This window comes from Juglans regia, chromosome 6 (genome assembly GCF_001411555.2).
Source record: "Juglans regia cultivar Chandler chromosome 6, Walnut 2.0, whole genome shotgun sequence".
Taxonomy (NCBI): Eukaryota; Viridiplantae; Streptophyta; class Magnoliopsida; order Fagales; family Juglandaceae; genus Juglans; species Juglans regia.
In genome coordinates this window covers 34,442,353-34,461,649 of record NC_049906.1, presented here as the reverse complement: position 1 = coordinate 34,461,649, position 19,297 = coordinate 34,442,353, and the positions used below count along the sequence as shown (strand labels likewise).

The 19,297-nt window shown below is 32.1% G+C and overlaps 2 protein-coding genes across 6 annotated transcripts; one reads left to right on the top strand and one right to left on the bottom strand.

The window, feature by feature from the left end:
• The first annotated feature begins 12,770 nt into the window (after positions 1-12,770).
• LOC108980994 (F-box protein At5g07610-like) lies at positions 12,771-17,777 on the top strand. 3 transcript variants are annotated; one of them, XM_018952065.2, is made up of 2 exons: positions 12,771-14,244; positions 17,749-17,777. In XM_018952065.2, exons 1-2 carry the CDS (start codon positions 13,173-13,175, stop codon positions 17,757-17,759), a joined length of 1,083 nt encoding a protein of 360 aa, XP_018807610.1. In that variant the 5' UTR covers positions 12,771-13,172; the 3' UTR covers positions 17,760-17,777. The 3 variants fall into 3 exon arrangements, with proteins under 3 accessions (XP_018807610.1, XP_018807609.1, XP_018807608.1); XM_018952064.2 differs by lacking the exon at positions 17,749-17,777 and adding an exon at positions 16,017-16,090; XM_018952063.2 differs by lacking the exon at positions 17,749-17,777 and having other exon boundaries at positions 12,771-14,512.
• LOC108980992 (serine carboxypeptidase-like 10) lies at positions 14,863-19,206 on the bottom strand. Of its 3 annotated transcripts, none has more exons than XM_018952062.2 (14): positions 18,988-19,206; positions 18,076-18,221; positions 17,474-17,550; positions 17,231-17,353; positions 17,047-17,149; positions 16,919-16,956; positions 16,720-16,821; positions 16,254-16,340; positions 16,100-16,162; positions 15,905-15,976; positions 15,689-15,807; positions 15,432-15,545; positions 15,266-15,320; positions 14,863-15,168 (listed from the first exon to the last, which is right to left on the bottom strand). In XM_018952062.2, exons 1-14 carry the CDS (start codon positions 19,125-19,127, stop codon positions 15,085-15,087), a joined length of 1,323 nt encoding a protein of 440 aa, XP_018807607.1. In that variant the 5' UTR covers positions 19,128-19,206; the 3' UTR covers positions 14,863-15,084. The 3 variants fall into 3 exon arrangements, with proteins under 3 accessions (XP_018807607.1, XP_018807606.1, XP_035547227.1); XM_018952061.2 differs by having other exon boundaries at positions 14,867-15,168; positions 16,049-16,162; XM_035691334.1 differs by lacking the exon at positions 14,863-15,168 and having other exon boundaries at positions 15,432-15,525; positions 16,049-16,162.
• Positions 19,207-19,297: the final 91 nt, after the last annotated feature.

Genomic DNA, 19,297 nt, shown 5'->3' with positions numbered 1-19,297 from the left:
TTAAAAAATAATATTCTAACAATATTTTATCATCTCATCAACTCAACTCACTTCAACATCCAAACACAACTTTAATGAAATTGTCCATGAGAACTAGGTCCTTGGGCCATCGTAGAAATAACATTCAAAGCCAATGAAACATCCCATTTCTAGTGTAACTCCAAACTAATTTATCCTTACTTCTATGTACATCATCAACACGAAGAAAAACATTTCTTACCAACTTAGCATTCCAACAACCCAATAAAACATCCAGCAATACATCAACTTTAGCATCAAACGGTAAAGCATCAACTTTAGGTATTGTTTGTAACATTGCTTTAACAAGGACTTCTCGACTAGTCTATGAAAAAAGCTTCTCCTTCTTGTAACGTTTTCCAGATTTTCTCCTTTATTTTCCCAAAACTAGCATGCTTAGAACGACCCACAAAAGAAGCTAACCCAATGTATTTATCATGAGATCGAATAGATTGTACACCACATAGTGCCTTGATCTAATCTATGGCCTTCAAATCCAGTATTTTTGCTGAACATCAATTTTGTTTTTGCCCTGTTAACTTGCTGACCCGAAGCTTCCCATAAACAGATAAAATGTGTTGAACCTTTGCATTTGCAGCAGGTGTGGCATGACAAAACATGATGCTATCGTCAACAAAAAAATAAGTTATTGAGACAGGGGGCTCTATTACTTACACAAATACCTTTGTAAAGAACCGTCATCTGCAGCTTGTTTGAGCATAGAAGAAAACACTTCAGCACAAAGAACAAAGAGATAGGGTGACAGAGGACAACCTTGTCTCAAGTCACAGATAGGTAAAATAGTCTCAGTACGAGCACCATTTAAAAGAATCTGATATGAAACTGAAGAAATACGAGCCATGATAAAAGTGATCCACGGCCTCAAACTAAACTCCATTTTCTGCATAACCAAACACCCATTCTACTCTATCATACGGCTTACTCATGTTTAGGTTAACAAACATATATTCATTGTGTCCTCTTCACCTCCTTCTAATAGTATGCACAGTTTAAAAAACGAGTAAAATCAATCTTCCCGACATAAAAGCATATTGTGCGGCTGAATAATAATTTTATGTTAATTTTGTATTATATCAAATGTTATATTAATTTTTTATATAAACTTTTTAATACTTTTAAATATTTTTAAAAAATAAAATAAATTTAAAATATCATAAAAAACACTTCTTTAATTAGAAAATATTTTTTAATAATGTTATAAATTTATTTTATTTTTTAAAAATATTAAAAATTATTAAAAAAAATTTATATAAAAAAAATTAAAAAAAATACATAAAAACACATACTAGCATTATTCTTACTTAATTACTTAGTTAATGAATAGCATTTATATATGGTATTGGTAGGTTTTTCGCTACTCTGTTGGACAATCTGGATGTTTTAATTATTTGTTCAGCTGGACCTACACGTAAAAATCATTGAGACTATAAATAAATCTAAAAATGATAAATAATAATAAAATAATATAGAAATATTTAAAAACAATTGTATTCCAAACATGTCTTGAAAGAATAATGTTATTCCTTAAAAGAAGGCTGGCAATGATGAAACAGACAATGCAAGATGGAAAGCTGTGTTATTCCATTTGTTTATCACGTGTTTGATGTATTATAGAGTAATTTTTCACCGACAAAATATAGTGTATAATTTTATATTGTTCACTTTTCATGCATCATTTGAAATTTGGCAATGGACAATCATGCTGAATGTTTTGTCCAAAACTGCACTAAAGAATTGGAACAAATTGCTCCACTGATTCCAAACATATAACATTTATTAAGAATAATGTCTTAGTCTCCGCGCATTGCCATCGAAAAAAGTAGGGTCTACTATTAAAAAATTAATTTTTTATATAGATTTCAAATTTACTCATTTTTTTTTTAAAAAAAATAGTGCGTGAAACTTGTACATTATATGACTGTAAATATCATTTATTTTTAATTAAATAGAATGAAGTGTAAAAATGAGAAGTTGAATTTAAAGACTTCTATTTTAATAAGGAAATTCTAACACTATCATCTTACTTTCATTCCACTACGTAAGATCTGACATATTTATCATAATCATTTAATAGTGATAACTGTGTCACATCTTATATAATGAGATAAAAATGAGATGAGAATGTAATATATAATATTCTTTGTTTTAATATCATCTTAAATCTCTACATATCCCAATGATTAAAATAAGGAGGAATATATAAATTTTATTATCTAAGATAATTGTGCACTTGTTTGCACAATACTCAGCATCCAAACTCTTATTTGAAAGTATTTACCGTTTAATTTCATTGGGGCATATATAATGTATGTCTGAAATCGATAGTGGGAAAGATCCACTCTTATTTTTAATAATACATCTTGATCACAACCAAACCAAAATTTAAATGCCCAAAAAAAGGAGAAAAGAATGATGATTAATGTGAAATTAGGTGTGACGATTGAAAATATATATAGTTTTAGGGTATATAAATTCACACACTCTCTTTAAGAAAAATAGACAAATATGTAAACAATATGAAAAGTTTATTTTTTAATTGTGAACCCTATTTTTTTTAACACATTTTAAGAAATGTTTTGGTGAATGTTCTTTTAATCATGTCCATAGGGAGGGTAATAGGGCGGCCCATAGACTTGCCCGTAATACTTGGCATGTTGAGAGCATTGAGATGCGATGAGATTGTATTCCAGACTTTCATTCTTAAGCTATTTGACTTGATAAATATCTGTAATATTCTTATTATTAAATAATAGCAGTTGATGTTTCCTAAAAAAAAAAAACATAACTCAAGCGAAGAAGTAGAAGAGCAAAAAAGAAAAAAGAAGAAACAAATTTTTCAAGAAAAATAAAATAGTAATGTTATATACAGTCCCTATTTAAGGATTGCATTGCAGGTTTAGTCAATTTTATCTTTAAATTTGTTTTAAATTATAATAATATTTTTATCAAAATGATATTTTTTTTTCTATTTAATGAATGGTTTGCACATTATAGTCTGTAAATAGAATTTCTCAAAATAAAAACCAAAAAAAGTAAAATTCAGTTGGATCTACTCTCATGATCCTACAATTAAATTCGCCCATTGAGTAGATGGACTCTCATAAATTAATTATCATAATGTGTCTTAAAACATTTCTTATTGTGGGACCAACAAAAAAAAAAAAAAAAAAAAAAGATATGGAGAAGCATTATTGAGATTTTTCTTTTGTTTTTTTTATTAATCATTATGTATTTTTTAAGTGACCCCACATTTTGCCTGTGCATGGGAATTATGTGAAAGAAATCCTTGCTGTCCCCACGTAATTTGGACAAGTATTGATCATCAAAATAGACAAAATAAATAAATAAATAAATAAATGTAGATTAGGATAATATTTGTTTATTAATACTTTATAAATGTATTTGCTTCAAATTGACCGGCAATATAAATGAGAATGGTAATTTCGGGGTTAAGATAACTTTTCCAACAAAAAAACAGAAAGAGGGAATAAACTTTAATTAAATCTAATCTCATCTGACTAATTATGGAATGAGCGGTAATTTGTACAAGTCTCAAGTATAGAAGCCTGCGAAGATTCTTTATAAATAAATGGATCTCGCGAAGGTAATGTTTGGTTTTCGTGAGACTTACTTTATTTATAAAAGATTTACACGAGATTTAGGCTATATTTGGATAGTAGGAATATCTGAGAAATATTAAAAATATTTATGAATAGTTATGAGTAGAGATTGAAGTGAGTTTGTGGATCCCATTAAGAGTATTTTGAGTTGTTTGGATGTATGAAGTATGTTGAGTTGTTGACTTTTAGATAGATAATTGAAAAATGTGTGGGTCCCATCAATAATTAATTTTTTTTAATGATAATTTTATTTATATATAATAGTGATAAATATTATAGTGATTTTATTTTTTATTTATATATAATAGTGATAAATATTATAGTGATTTTATTTTTTATTTATATTTAATAGTGATAAGTATTATAGTGATTTTATTTTTTATTTATATATAATAGTGATAAATATTATAGTGATTTTATCTTTTATTTATATTTAATAGGGATAAATATTATAGTGATTTTATTTTTTATTTATATATAATATAAATAAATATTATAGTGAAATTATTTTTTATTTATATATAATAGTGATAAATATTATAGTGATTTTATTTTTTATTTATATTTAATAGGGATAAATATTATAGTGATTTTATTTTTTATTTATATATAATATAAATAAATATTATAGTAAAATTATTTTTTATTTATATATAATAGTGATAAATATTATAGTAATTTTATTTTTTATTTATATTTAATAGGGATAAATATTATAGTGATTTTATTTTTTTATTTATATATAATTGTGATAAATATTATAGTGAAATTATTTTATATTTATATATAATTGTAATAAATATTATAGTGATTTTATTTTTTATTTATATTTAATAGTGATACATATTATAGTATTTTTATTTTTATTTATATTTAATAGGGATAAATATTATAGTGATTTTATTTTTTATTTATATATAATTGTGATAAATATTATAGTGAAATTATTTTTTATTTATATATAATTGTGATAAATATTATAGTGATTTTATTTTTTATTTACATTTAATAGTGATAAATATTATAGTGATTTTATTTTTTATTTATATTTAATAGGGATAAATATTATTGTGAAATTATTTTTTATTTATATATAATTGTGATAAATATTATACTGATTTTATTTTTTATTATATTTAATAGTGATAAATATTATAGTGATTTTATTTTTTATTTATATATAATAGTAATAAATATTATAGAATGTTTGTGAATAGTTATGAGTAGAGATTGAAGTGAGTTTATGAGTTCCATTGAGAGTATTTTAAGTTGTTTGATATGTAAAGTATTTTCATAAGTACGAGAATACTTGAAGAGTGTTGAGAAGACTTTACTATCCAAACGTAGCCTTACACTCCTAGACTTATAGCAAACATTGCTTTCATCAAATATATTGGCCACCTTTGTCTTAAAAATTGTCTCATTGTTGGACCAATAAAAAAGTCATATGGAAAAGGATTAATGATTTTTTATTTTTGCGAGTCATTATTGACTATTTTTTTATTGGCACATTTTGCTTGTGAGGATTAAATATGTCATTATAACTTGACATTAGGATAGACTTTATGTCAACTCAACATAAGGTACCATGATTAACGTAATAAGATTCAAATCCAATTCTGAAAATCTAAATAAACAATTTAATAAATAGATTAATTGTGTGTCAATGTTTATTTATTTATTTTTTTTGCTTTTCCATACATGTATTTTTTAATATTTTTTAATATTTAAAAAAATAAAAAAATCATAATATTATTAAAAAATATTTTCTTAATCATTAAGTAAAAAAAAATTAAAAAATCAAAGCGATAGACTTGAGTGGTAAAATAGAGAGAAAAGAGTAGTATTATCCTAAAATTTATCTATCATTGTGTTCTGCCAACATGAATGAAGCCTGCCGTGGCAATATTATTATATAGGTATATTTATATGTTAATAATTTATTATAAATATTTATTTAAAAAATATTTTAATTTTATAATAATAAATTTATGAATTTATATGATATGATATGATATGATGTGATATATTAAATTATAATATTATTTTTATTACAAAATATATTTAACTAATCATTCTTAGCCATCTCAATTAGGGATGGGAAGCGAGGCCCCGCACCTTGCTGTCCCGTCCCTTCTCGTATCCACCCATGCGGGGCGGGAGACGGAGGGGACTAAGCCCCGCTCTGCTTTTCTCCCACCCTCCTTAAATATATATATAATTAAAATTATATATATATAAAAACCATAAGTAAGTTAAATAACACCGTTTCAAATTTAGTTAAGTTCCCCCCCTCCCCCGCCGCGTCTTTCTTGAACTCTCTTCTCTCTCAAACTCACACTCTCTCTGTCTCTCACTCTCTCGCGCTCTCTCAGTCTCTTTGTCTCTCTTATGCGTTCTTGAAAATTTAGTTTGTAAGTTTCAAATTACAAACTTATGCGTTCTTGTTGCTGTCCTCACGTGATTTGGACAAGTATTGATCATCAAAATAGACAAAATAAATAAATAAATAAATAAATAAATGTAGATTTGGATAATATTTGTTTATTAATACTTCAAAAACGTATCAAGATGCATATTGTAGCTGAATCTGCTTCAAATTGACCGGCAATATACATGAGAATGGTAATTTCGGGGTTAAGATAACTTTCCCAACAAGAAAACAAAAGAGAGAATAAACTTTAATTAAATCTACTCTCATATTACTAATTATGAAATGAGCTGTAATTTGTACAAGTCTCAAGTATAGAAGCCTATGAAGATTTTTTATAAATAAATGGACCTCGCGAATGTAATGTCTGACTTTCATGAGACTTATTTTTTTAAAGAAGATTTGCACGAGATTTACACTCCGAGACTTATAGCAAACATTGCTTTCATAAAATATATTGGCCACCTTTGTCTTAAAAATTGTCTCATTGTTGGACCAATAAAAAAGTCATATGGAAAAGGATTAATGATTTTTTTTTTTACGAGTCATTCTTGACTTTTTTTTTTATTGGCACATTTTGCTTGTGATGATTAAATATGTCATTATAACTTGACATTAGGATAGACTTTATGTCAACTCAACATAAGGTACCATGATTAACGTAATAAGATTCAAATCGAGTTATGAAAATCTAAATAAATAATTTAATAAACAGATTAATTGTGTGTCAATATATTTAACTTGTAATTAATTCGCATACTTTGTATAATTAAATTAAATTTTTATTATTAAAGAAATATAACCTTAAGATCTCATTAGATTTCAAGAATCACATGAGTTGGGATTTTGGATAACATATCTATTAGAAGTTTGGGTGATATTTTAATGGAATGACATTTAAAGGAAAGAGAAATGTTATTTATAATTATAATGTGTAAAAACACTGCTCACTCTTTTTGAGAAATGATAGTGCTATTATGCCTCTAGGTTTAACCACGGGGAGTGCCCTTAGTGCAAATTGCACATTTTTGTTTTCTTTCTAACATTTTTTAAACATATTTAAACATTAAAAATAAATAAATACAATAATAGTCACTTCCTTAATCATTATTTATGTAAAAATATAAAATACATAGGCGGTCAAATTAAAGGGACAAACTCAACCGACATAGTATCTTTTTTCTTTTGTAAAAGTGAATAAATAGAGAATATGCACGAAAAAATTAATTATTTAATAGTAGATTTCAGTCTTTTTTAAAAATAGATTTCAGTCTTTTTTAAAAATAATATGCGGTACTTATACAACAAATAATCATATTAGTATTACTTAACAAAAATAAGTTAACCAAGTTTTTTTTTTCCTTATGTGCTTCAGAGATATTTTTTCCTCTTAAAACATAGGAACGATTTTTAGATTTTCTTTATTTATTTCGAGTACTTGGTCAATGTAGAATTTTTTGAAAATTTAAAATTTAGAATCCTGCTACAATCACTGCTCCCAACTACCATTGGAAGCTACCGTTAGTTATAGGATTTTATTTTATCTTTTTTGCTTTTTCATACATGTATTTTTTTAATATTTTTAAATATTTAAAAAAATTAAAAAAGTCATAATATTATTAAAAAACACTTTCTTAATCATTAAGTAAAAAAATTTAAAAAAAAAATTAAAAATTCAAAGCGGTAGACTTGAGTGGAAAAATAGAGAGAGAAGAATAGTATTATCCTAAAATTTTTCGATCCTTGTGTTCTGCCAACCTGAACAAAGCCTGTCGTGACAATATTATTATATGGGTATATATATATATGTTAATAATTTATTCTAAATATTTATTTAAAAAATATTTTAATTTTATAATTATAAATTTATGAATTAATATGATATGATGTGATATATTAAATTATAATATTATTTTTATTATAAAATATATTTAACTAATCATTCTTAGCCATCTCAATTAGGGGTGGGCAGCGAGGCCTTGCACCCTGCTGCCCCGCCCCGCCTCCACCCATGCTGGGCAGGGGACGGAGGGGGCTAAGCCTCGCTCTGCTTAAATATATATAATTATATATATATATATATATATATATATATATATAAAACCATAAGTAAGTGAAACGGCGCTGTTTCAAATTTAGTTAAGTTCCCCCCTCCCCCTCCCCCTCCCCTCGTGTCCTTCTCGAACTCTCTTCTCTCTCAAACTCACTCTCTCTCTGTCTCCCACTCTCACGCGCTCTCTGAACCTCTCTGTCTCTCTCGCTTGATCTTTTCTCTCTCTCGCACGAATGCACAAGTACCACTGGCACTTCACTGTTGTTTGAACTTTGCATTTTGCAACTTCACATTCGCCGCCACTCTAAAGGTAAGACATCCGAAACCCTATATTTTATTTTTTGAGGTCTGGATTAAAGATTGGAGGAATGATAGGTTGAATCGGAGATGGAAGATGAGAATAATTGTGAATTTGTGTGCTATGGATTGATTTGTGCATGTGCTTGAAATTTATCTCTTCTCTCTGTTTGTTTGTTTTTTGTTTTTATTTTTTTATTTTTTGTAGTTTGTATTTTTCTATTTTTGGAAGTTCGGATTTGGAACCCTAAATCAATTTAGGGTTTCTGATTGGAATCCTTAATTGATTTAGGGGTTCAATCTGAAACCCTAACTTGAATTGAAACCCCTGAAATTTCAATTTATGAGTTTCAATTGAAACTCCTAAATCAATTTATTTAGGGGTTTCAGATTAAACCCCTAAATCAATTTAGGGGTTGAATCCGAAACCCTAAATTGATATTGGAGGTTTCAATTTGAAACTCCCAAAATCAATTTAGGGTTTCAGATTGAATCCCTCTAAATAAATTGATTTAGGGGTTTCAATCCAAAATCCCTAAATTGTGTTGGTTTTGCCCTTTGCCTTGTTTTTTCATGTGTGGTGTATTATTATGATTTTTTTTTTTTTTTTTTATGTTGTGTTATTGATTTTATAATTTTTTATTGTGTTGTGGAATCAGGAATGTTTTGTCAAATGGATTTCACTAATAGCTCTACTACCTCTACCAATACCTTTGCCCCAGAACCTAACCCTACTACAACCCCTGGGAGTGGAAGTACACCTTGCCCCGCCCTTGGGAGTGGGAGCACATAATCTCACACTAGTCCGTCAATCTATGGAGGTGGTTTCAGAGTTAGACAATTATTTGTCAGGAGATCTTACTCAAGATGATGATGGTTTCGACATATTAGGATGGTGGAAGACAGTATCAAAGAAATATCTCATCCTTTCTGAAATTGCCCGTTGTATATTGGCCATCCCTATTAGCACCGTTGCCTCAGAGTCAACCTTTAGTATCAGATGGTGCATATTAGATCTTTTCAGTAGTTTATTGTCTCCCACAACTGTGGAGGCATTAATATGCATACAGAGTTGAACGATGGGAAAATATATTTATGTTTCGGATGTTTTTAAGGAGACCGACGAAGAGGGTAGTGATCAGTCTGGATCTGGAGCATCTGGTAATTGTTGTTTTTATTTTATTATTTTGATTTATTTATATTTATTTCGATTTCATTAGTATTGATTCTTGTAGCAACACATGAGAAGACTCAGACGATGTCTAATTCCACTGCAATATAAATATGTGCTCAAGTCTCAAAAGATTACCCATCCGGGCCGCCTCAAATGTCACAATCAAAGACCCAAACAGCTCGCCTCTATCTTTAGATTCTTAATTTTTTAAAATATTGAAATTTGAATCAGTTGTACGTATTATGTATTTGATTTGTAATTTTGTAATGTTGATACAATGTCCATTAGACACTTTTTTGTTTGTAATTATTTAGACTTTCTATTTTATTTTTGTAATAGCTTAGTTATTATTATTACAACTCTGCTACAGGTACCCGGCGTTGGGTACCTTTAGCGAAATTGGCTGACATGGTATTAACCACATCAGTTGATATTATTATTAAAAAAAAAAACAAAAAAGCCCAGCGATTTCAGAAAATCCATCCTAGAGCGATCGCCAAAATCAGTTTAAGAAGCACATCAAACCCATCCCAGTGCCAACGCCAAAATCAGTCCCAAAATCAGTCTGGGAAGTACATCAAACCCATCCCAGAAAACAATTGTTTGTTTGAAAATGATTTTTTGGGTAGCAAAAACGATTTTCTCATTCTCCTCCTTCGTCTTCTTCTTCATGTTTCTTCTCCTCGTCTTTTTTTCTTCCTGTTCTTGTTTGAATATTTTGAATGCGTTCTTGTTCCTGTTCTTCTTCACTCGAGTTGCAAACTTATGCCCAATAGATACTCGTTTAGAAAAAATTGAAAAGTAGAAAGAAATTCATATATTCAAACTTACCTACACATTTAGAAAAAAAAAAAAGAAAGAGAAATAACACAACAAAATACCCAAAATCGCCGAATGTGAGAAGAAGAAGATTAAATGAAGAAGATGAGATGAAGAAGATGAGAAGAACCTAACTTGTGTTCGTCTTCATTGGTAGACGAAGAAGATGAGAAGAAGACCCAACCTTTCATGCTTTGCTCGTGGGTAGACGAAGAAGACGAACCTGTCGTTAGGGTTAAACACAAAACACGCCGTTTCGATTTTTCCACGTGGAGGGACGAGTACACGAGGGGTTCCCATGCCGAGTGCAGGTTTACTTTGTGTTATTATTATTTATTAGTTTATTAGGTAGTAGATTTATAGTCTGTAGTAGTACTTTATTAGAGTCTAAATTAGTAAATTTATATCATGTATATATTATTTTTATTCATGTAACTTTTTTTCTTTTTTTTTTAACTCTTTTTTTTTTAAAAAAAAAAACTTCTAATTTTATGGGTCCAAAATAGCCCAGAAGTTGTTTTTGGGTCATTTTAGGCCCATTTCAACTATTTCTGGGCCATTTTTTGCCCAGAAATCGCTTTTGGGCCTCTTGGCCTAGTAAGGGGGCGGACGAATGACCCCCCCAACCGCACCCTATTATTCGAGACTGGGTACCTCGCCCTCGCACTCCAAGGGCAGGGGACGGGGAGAAAACTCAAGACCCTGCCCATGCGGGGGGCGGGTAGCACCCCTAATCTCAATCAATAAATTCACTTTTATACTTTCTAATCTTAAAGACAAAAATAAATATAGATAAAAGTTACTATTGGGAGCATCTATTTTACACACATGATGTGGCATCATGTAGACCACACATCTTCCCAAGTGAGTGTTGGGAACAATCAACTAGAAGCAGCCACGCAGTGATTGCAAAGTGTGCACTCCTATAGTGGTTTCTCTCTAGCATTACTCTAAAGACAAATTATGTTAATCAAGATATAAAATGTAAAACTCAATAGTTAAGGAAGTGATTATTAGTAAAATTATATATTTTTTTTAATTTTTTCTTAATGTTTAAGGATGTTAAAAAAATACTTAAAATAAAATAATAAAAAATAAAAAACTTCAAATACTTTATAAGTAGTAAGAGAGTAGTAACCGTATCACTACCTTGACAATTATAGTGTGCAAAAGCGTCGCTCACTTTTTTTGAAAAATGATAGTGCTACTATGCCTTCTAGGTTTGACCACTAGGAGTGCCCTTAGTGCAAATTGCACATTTTTTTTTATTTTTTTTTCTTTCAAAATTTTTTTAAACATATTTAAACATTTAAAAAAAAAACAATACACTAATTGTCACTTAACCATTAAGTAAAAAAAATAAAATACATGAGAGGTCAAATTAAGGGGACAAACTCAAGTGATATAGTATCATTTTTCTTTTTAAAAAGTGAGTAAATATAGAATGCACCTGAAAAAAATTAATTATTTAATAGTACATTTTAGTCTTTTTCAAAAATAATACACGGTACTTACACAATACATTTATTAGTATTACTTAACAAAAATTAGTTAACCAAGTTTTTTTTCCCCTATGTGCTTCAGAGATATTTTTTCCTCCTAAAACTTAGGAACGATTTTTAGATGAAAAATACTGGTTGCAAGTGCCTAGTACAAAAGACATGCAAATGAGGCTAACGTGGAAACCACTCATCCCAAACTCTCCGAATTCGAAATACTACCAGGCTGTGATGAGAGAGACTGAGCTGATGAGAGAGAAAGATCAAGCTGATAAGAGAGAGAGCTGATGAGAGAGAGACCGAGCTGAATGATCCGAAGAGTGAGAGATAGAGAGAGTTGATAAGAGAGAGAGCACTGATGAGAAAGAGCTGATGAGAGAGAACATGTACGTTTAGAGAGAAAAAAAAAATAATATGCATCTGATGTGGTATAGACGACTGCACACTGATTATATCTAACAACTGTATATAGAATAACTGTTTTTAGATTTTTTTTATTTATTTCGAGTACTTGGTCAACATATAATTTTTCAAAAATATAAAATTTATGTTCTAACCACCTGAATGAAGCCTGCCATGGCAATATTATTATGAGTATATATATATATATTATATGTTAATAATTTATTGTAAATATTTATTAAAAAATATTTTAATCAAATTTATAATGATAAAAATATGATTTTATGTGATATATTAAATTATACTATTATTTTTATTATAAAATATATTAACTGATCATTCTTAACTACCTCAATTAATAAATTCACTTTTTTACTTTCTAATCTTAAAGACAATTTTTGTGTTACATCAAGATAATAAAATGTAAAACTAAAATAAACGTATCTTCGTATTTGATATTTTTATGATTAAAAAAAGTGTAATAAATCGATACGATCTTTGTTGTTTACTGTTCAAGGATTAAAAGTTAAAACTGAGAGGACGATATAAGTTTGGCTATGGCTGCATTATTGCAGGCATGAACGCCCTCTAAATTCTCGAATAAGCGCTCGTCTCTCCAACCATTAATGCAAATACCTTTCGCGTCTTGGACGGTCCATGTGATGGTGTTAATGGCAATTGTTAAAGAAAGAAAAAAGCTTGGTTCTGTATGAGGACAAGCAACATAATGCTCTTTTGATCATCTGGACTTTCATTCGTCTTTTATCCACAACAGCCCCTTGGCCCTTGCTCTTTACCTTCGAAGTCTCGGTTTTGGGAAGTTTCCGACATAAAAAATATGCCGAGTACTGCCGGAAACAATTCTCCGAACAACACCACAGCTGCAGCCGAGATGATTGGAGGTAACGACGATATCGTTACTGAGATCCTCCTCCGTCTCCCTGTCAAGCCCCTTCTCCGCTTCAAATGCGTATCCAAGCGTTGGCTGTCCCTCATCTCCGATCCTCATTTCTCTCGTCGCTACCACCACCCTCGCGTTTCTGTCTCCGGCATCTTCCTCCGCAGAAGAATCCCATCACACTTTCAGTTCGTCACTCTTGATGGGACCCACTCTAAGCCTCCCTTCACATCCCTCGATTTCATCACCGACAACGACAACGATAGCGATCCTCCTTGTTCTTCGCGAATCAAGATTTTACAGTCTTGCAATGGATTGCTCTTGTGCCGTAGCCTCAACAAGACGCTAACAGACCAAAGTCATCGTTACCACGTGTGCAATCCTACCACCAAGCAATTCTCAAAGCTTCCTTTCATAAGTACCGAGAGACCCATCACGATATTCGGTCTTTCCCTGGCATTTGAGTCCACCAAATCGCCGTATTACCAAGTGGTCTGTGTTCGGAGCGCTGCTGTTTCAGTTTACTTCTACCAAATCGAGATATACTCGTCCGAGACTCGCGCTTGGAGGCCTTGCGGCTCTCCGTTCGTCGCGCCGTTCGACATGGTGTTCGACCAAGGTGTGTTTTGGAATGGAGCAGTTCATTGGCTTAGTCCATCGGGAGCGACGATGTTCTTCAATCTCGACAAGGAGATCCTTGGAACAATGCCGAGTCTCCCCGGTTCTGAAGCGTGGGGAAAGAGGAGGTTCAGATATTTCGGAGAGTCCGGTGGCCATTTGCATCTCATCGAAATCTACGGTGCTCGCACAACCCAATTCCAAGTCTTTGAGATGGCGAGCGACTATTCTGGGTGGTTTGTGAAGTACGAGGTCGATCTTGATGGAATTGTTGCTGCGTTTCCGGAGATGGTCCGGAATTTTCTCGACCCATGTGACTCGTGTTACGTTGCGTTCGTTATAGTTTTTGTTGTTAGGAATGAAGAGGAGGCAGAGCTCTTGTTGCACGTGCCTGGTAAGATCTTATCCTATAATCTTAGGGAAAAGAGTTTCAACAAGTGTTGCGAGTTAACATCCTACAGCAATGAATCTAGTAGCACATTGCAATTCGGATGGCTTGATGCCTATCAATATATGGAGTCTTTGGCTTGTGTTTGATTGTTTATACGTCAATCTTGGACTCCTCTAGTCATTTTTTTTTTCCTGGTGTGGAGTTTCATGTTTCCTTTCAAGTGATTTTCAAAGAGTATCTCAGATGATCTTGAATAACAGTGAAATAGTTTGTGAATAGTAGTGAATTAGTCCGAGAATATTTGAGAACAGTTGGGTTCCCAAACAGACACTAAACCGCTCTGCCAAATTCATTAGGCTGCGAATGGGGGACGGTATGAAACAATTCCTAATCTGAATTGGTGAATATGTGCTGGAGCTGTGAGGGAATGCCCATATGTTGAATTTATGGGCAGTATATCCTTCCCACGCTCTTATGGCCTTGCTATATTCAGATCGAAAGTTAAAATGTTCCCTATATTAGGCAAGAAACTTGGAACACTTACATAGTTATGATCAAGTTAGACAAATGGATAAGTGAGTCAGTCCTATATTAGGCGTAAGGTGCATGTGAGTCCATATATTTTTATGTCGGGTTGTTGCTTCAGATCTGAACTGGATTCATATCATGTTTCATGAAACTTGCTCACTTTCATAGAAGCTGAGCCATGAGTGAGACGAGAGAAAGACTTCTCAGAGTTTCTTTGTCAATCTGCAATCACTTTCGAAGAGCTAAAGTTATTATTTTTCACCAAATGTGCTAAAAAAATGTCGGATCGCCTAATACATTTCAATCAACCACACTTCAAAGTGGGAAATAAGCCATCCATCTATCTATCATGGCCGCACACTCCTTGACCATGTCTTCTGCAGCATAGTGGCCTCCTCCCTGCACAAAGAATAACAATATATGAAACTTTGTTTTGGGCTTTGGTTTTGTAGCAAACATTGTGTATATTTGAAGAAAATTTTTCTTTTCTTCTTGCCTTTACAGTAGCATATGTCAAAGTGAAATAATCATTGATCAACTTCTCTGTATACCTGCAAATCCATGAGAACGAGAGAACATATTTCAGGAAAAGAATTCCAATTTCTAAGGGGATTTTACTTAATAAAAAAAATTTCTAAGGGAATTAGAAACTTGAAACCCACCCAGCAGTTTGACCATCAACAGACCACACTCTCCAACTTTCATCCGTCGTCAAATTTAGAGACTTTATCCATTCTTGTGTGCCAATGTTTGGAACTGAAATGTCATGATCACCACTGTCGAAATTAAAAGATCCGTGAAATGGGTTATACTTGAAAGATCAAAGAAGTTCTGGGTCAAAAAGTTAAGGGCCTACATATTCAGTTGGTGAAAACAAAAATGAAAACAGAGTTGCTATGAGTATGTTGCCAGATTTTACCTGTATACGAGAAGTCGTAGGTCAGCATTTGTGAGATTTCGATGATAACCAACAACATTGGTGACTGATGTAGTATAAGCTAAGGTAGTATTACAGTACTGCCAAAATTGTTTTGTCCCCTGTTTTGATAAACATCACCCAAAATATTTTAATGATTCCATGTTGTGACTGAATGTATGCATGCATGCATGTATGTATGTGGTACAATGCGCATACCTCTCGAACACCAAGAGCTTCTTGGACACCTTTATTATTCGCCCAGTTGTAGCAAAGCATATGGTTATAGCCCTGCCAAGAAGTTTGAACTGATTAAATTGTCATTTGATAGAGAGAGACAGACAGACAGAGAGAGAGGTTTACACGACACCAAAGAGCAGAAGTAGGCTTTTCTGAGAAAGATTCTTCATTTACTTCTGGGAAGCCATTAAGACAATATGGTTGCAAAATGTGTAGCGTATTTATTTTGCTTAGCAGCTGCAAATTCAAATGATCACCCATTCTCAGATTGTGTGGAGATTTGATGATCAAATAGTCTAAGAAATGAGTACTTTTGTGATCCACTGACCTCATCGATGGCATCAATGTCTGAAGAGCATTGATAATTGCTGGCATCTACATTCACAAAATTGCCGTTGCAACTTGTTTTGGCTGACTGGAAAGCATGAAACATAACAAAGTTTCGCATTTCCAGAAGTTCATATCGAAAAATATCCTTGTTCTAGGTATGAAATCTCACTTTATATTATGTTTAGAGGACCTAAAGCAACAATTCAATTGGTTATCGAACAGTCTACTCATTCTGTTCTTCTTTCTCCCATTCAAAGCATTAGAATTCGGACGGTAACTCAAGAAGAAATTGATCCGAGGCTACCAGTCCTCACTGTCAATCCTCAGGGCCAGATTGATTCATTCAAAACTAAAATTTCACTAATCAAAGAATATTTAAAATAAGTATTATTTAGGTACAAGTAAATCGTACATTTGAAATTTGAATAGAGAGAGAGAGAGAGACTTGTTAAGCAGCAAACTACCTCGTAGAGTTGGTCTGAGATGAGAGTCAGCCGATGAGCAAGTGGGATTTTTGCATTACTGTCAGTGAATGAATCTGTCACTGGAGACCCAAGAATATACCCCTGAGGAGACAAAAACGAAAACAATCGACAGTTTATTCTAGGAAAAACAGTTAATTCCATGTTCTGTGTTACTGAGAAAAATAGTTGGATCATGTACTTTCAGATTAATCATGGGCACGCTTCCAGCTTCGTTACCTGCAACAACGCCATGAAATCAAGGCCAATTAAGTTAGAAAATTAGAACTCATCCTTTTCAATGAAATGATTCTCATCAACATGTATTACCTATCACAATCTGTTGCACAATCATCGGAACAGGCTTGCCACCATACGATTCACCACCGACGTAGAGTTGATTTTCCAAAAACTGAGGGTGTTCGCTCAGCCACTGCATCAAGTTGGAAACTTAGCTTATAAAAGAGCTTTAAACACCTTAAACACTGCTTCAAATTTGAAATAAAACAGACACCTTCTGAATAAATTCATAGGCTTGTGCCACATATTTGTAGTCATCCATAGCATATCCGTCTGAGGTTTCTGAATACGAGAATCCAGCCCCCACTGGTGCATCCAAATAAACGATGTTAAGTCCCTGAAATACCATCATCAGTTCAACACATAATTTGCTTGACAGGGTAAAAGTAAGAAAGATGACAATCTGGTTGGCATAAACTGCACAAAAAGATCGAAGCAAGTGCAATTAAATTCACACCTGGGTCCATGTCCATGGGTTTTCATGAAGCGTTGGTAGGCTTCCATTGTAATGTCCTAGTTTGAAAGTTAAAGGGCCTGCAAAATAGTGTATGGATTACAGATTAAGAGCTAGTTTGGATTCAGAGATGAGATGAAATAGTTTTAGATGAAAGATGAAAGCTGAAAAAAATATTATTATTGTTTTGAGATTTGAAAAAATTAAATTGTTTATTATATTTTGTGTGAAAATTTGAAAAAGTTGTAACGATGAGATGAAACACTTTCCAATTTCAGATGGGGCTTGAAGGCTGTTCGGAAGTGCAAGTAATGCTAGATACAATTTCGGACGTGCAAGTTCGAGGAAAGCTTCTTGAGAAAAAGTGGGATCAATCCACCAGAAAAACAGGTTTACACAAATTATTCTCTATTATGTAATGCCAAGAGAGTCTAATGGAAAGATAGAATCCTCTTATAAATGAAATCGATCGGAAATATATACCTTTCCAGCTCTTCAATATATTAGTTGAGAATTGAGATATACAGGAATGTGAACCTATGACTGCCATTAATTACTAGAAAATATGGCCAAAAAATGATCATATTATATAAAGAGTAACGTACCACTCTCAAAGACAAAGCTGCCAAGACCAGAGCAACCGGGGCCTCCACTGATCCAAATCAGGATTGGGTCTCGCAAAGGGTTCCTTTGGGACTCAACAAAGTAGTAAAACAGTTGTGCAGTCTCGTTTTCCCCTACTCCGATGTATCTTATCCATATCATGCACAGACGTCCAGCATAAATCATATGTTAATTATTCTTTTAATCATGATCTTTTCATTAACTAATGGGCAAGTAAAAGATAACATATATTTTTCCAATAATTTGTGCAGTATCTCAGTTCCCATTTTGGCACATTCTGCTTGAAGAAATTCATAGATCTAACTCATCTCATAAAACGAGAGAGAGAATTGATTATTCCTTGTAAACATATACAAGGCCTTGTCTATAGACAATGTGAGATTATTCGTCAACACCTTCCCTCATGTGCATGCTAATATTTTTCTTGATCTTTGTCACATGATAAGTAGTATGAGCTCTCATTCGTCCAGTGACAGGCTCTGATACCATGAAGAAATTCATGAACCTAACTCATCTCATTATATCGGTTATACAAAAAAGGATTGCTCATCTCTTATAAATATGTCCAACACCTTATCCACGTGCTGAGATTATTTCTAAACACTGCTGAAACTACTACTTCCCAACTCGCGTTTTCTTGTTTTATTCTGAAGGCTAACATTGATGAATCACAGGTGACAGCGTGCATGGTAGAATCTCGATTGTGTCAATGAAGAATAACATAAAAACTTTTTGATAATCCAATAAAAAATTCGAAAATCACATTGTAAAAAGGGTGGCCATTTAAATAAAGGTAGAGAAGGATAGTTAATGATGATATTATCTTCGAGAAAGGGACTTAAATTTGAAGTTATTGGATAATAATATCATCAGATAGAATAGTAATTACTTACCCAGTTTCAAGCTTGAAGGGCAACTCGCCGGAGTAACCCGGCAGAGTCGTGACGAGTTTTGGGGCGTTAGAGCCGGCAGAGGTGGCTGCTACTAAGTAAACTAATAGAAGAAGCAGACGCAAACCCATTCCGATAAGCATTACTCTGATGAATTCTTGTTTAAATGCACCAAATGCAAAACTCTCTCTCTCTCTCTCTCTCGATCGAGGCTGTCAGCTGATAAATATGAAGTTGCAGAAAGATGTCATGCACACAGCTTTTTAAATGTTTTCAAGTTTGGAGTCAATATCAGTGCTAACTGTAAGTCTGA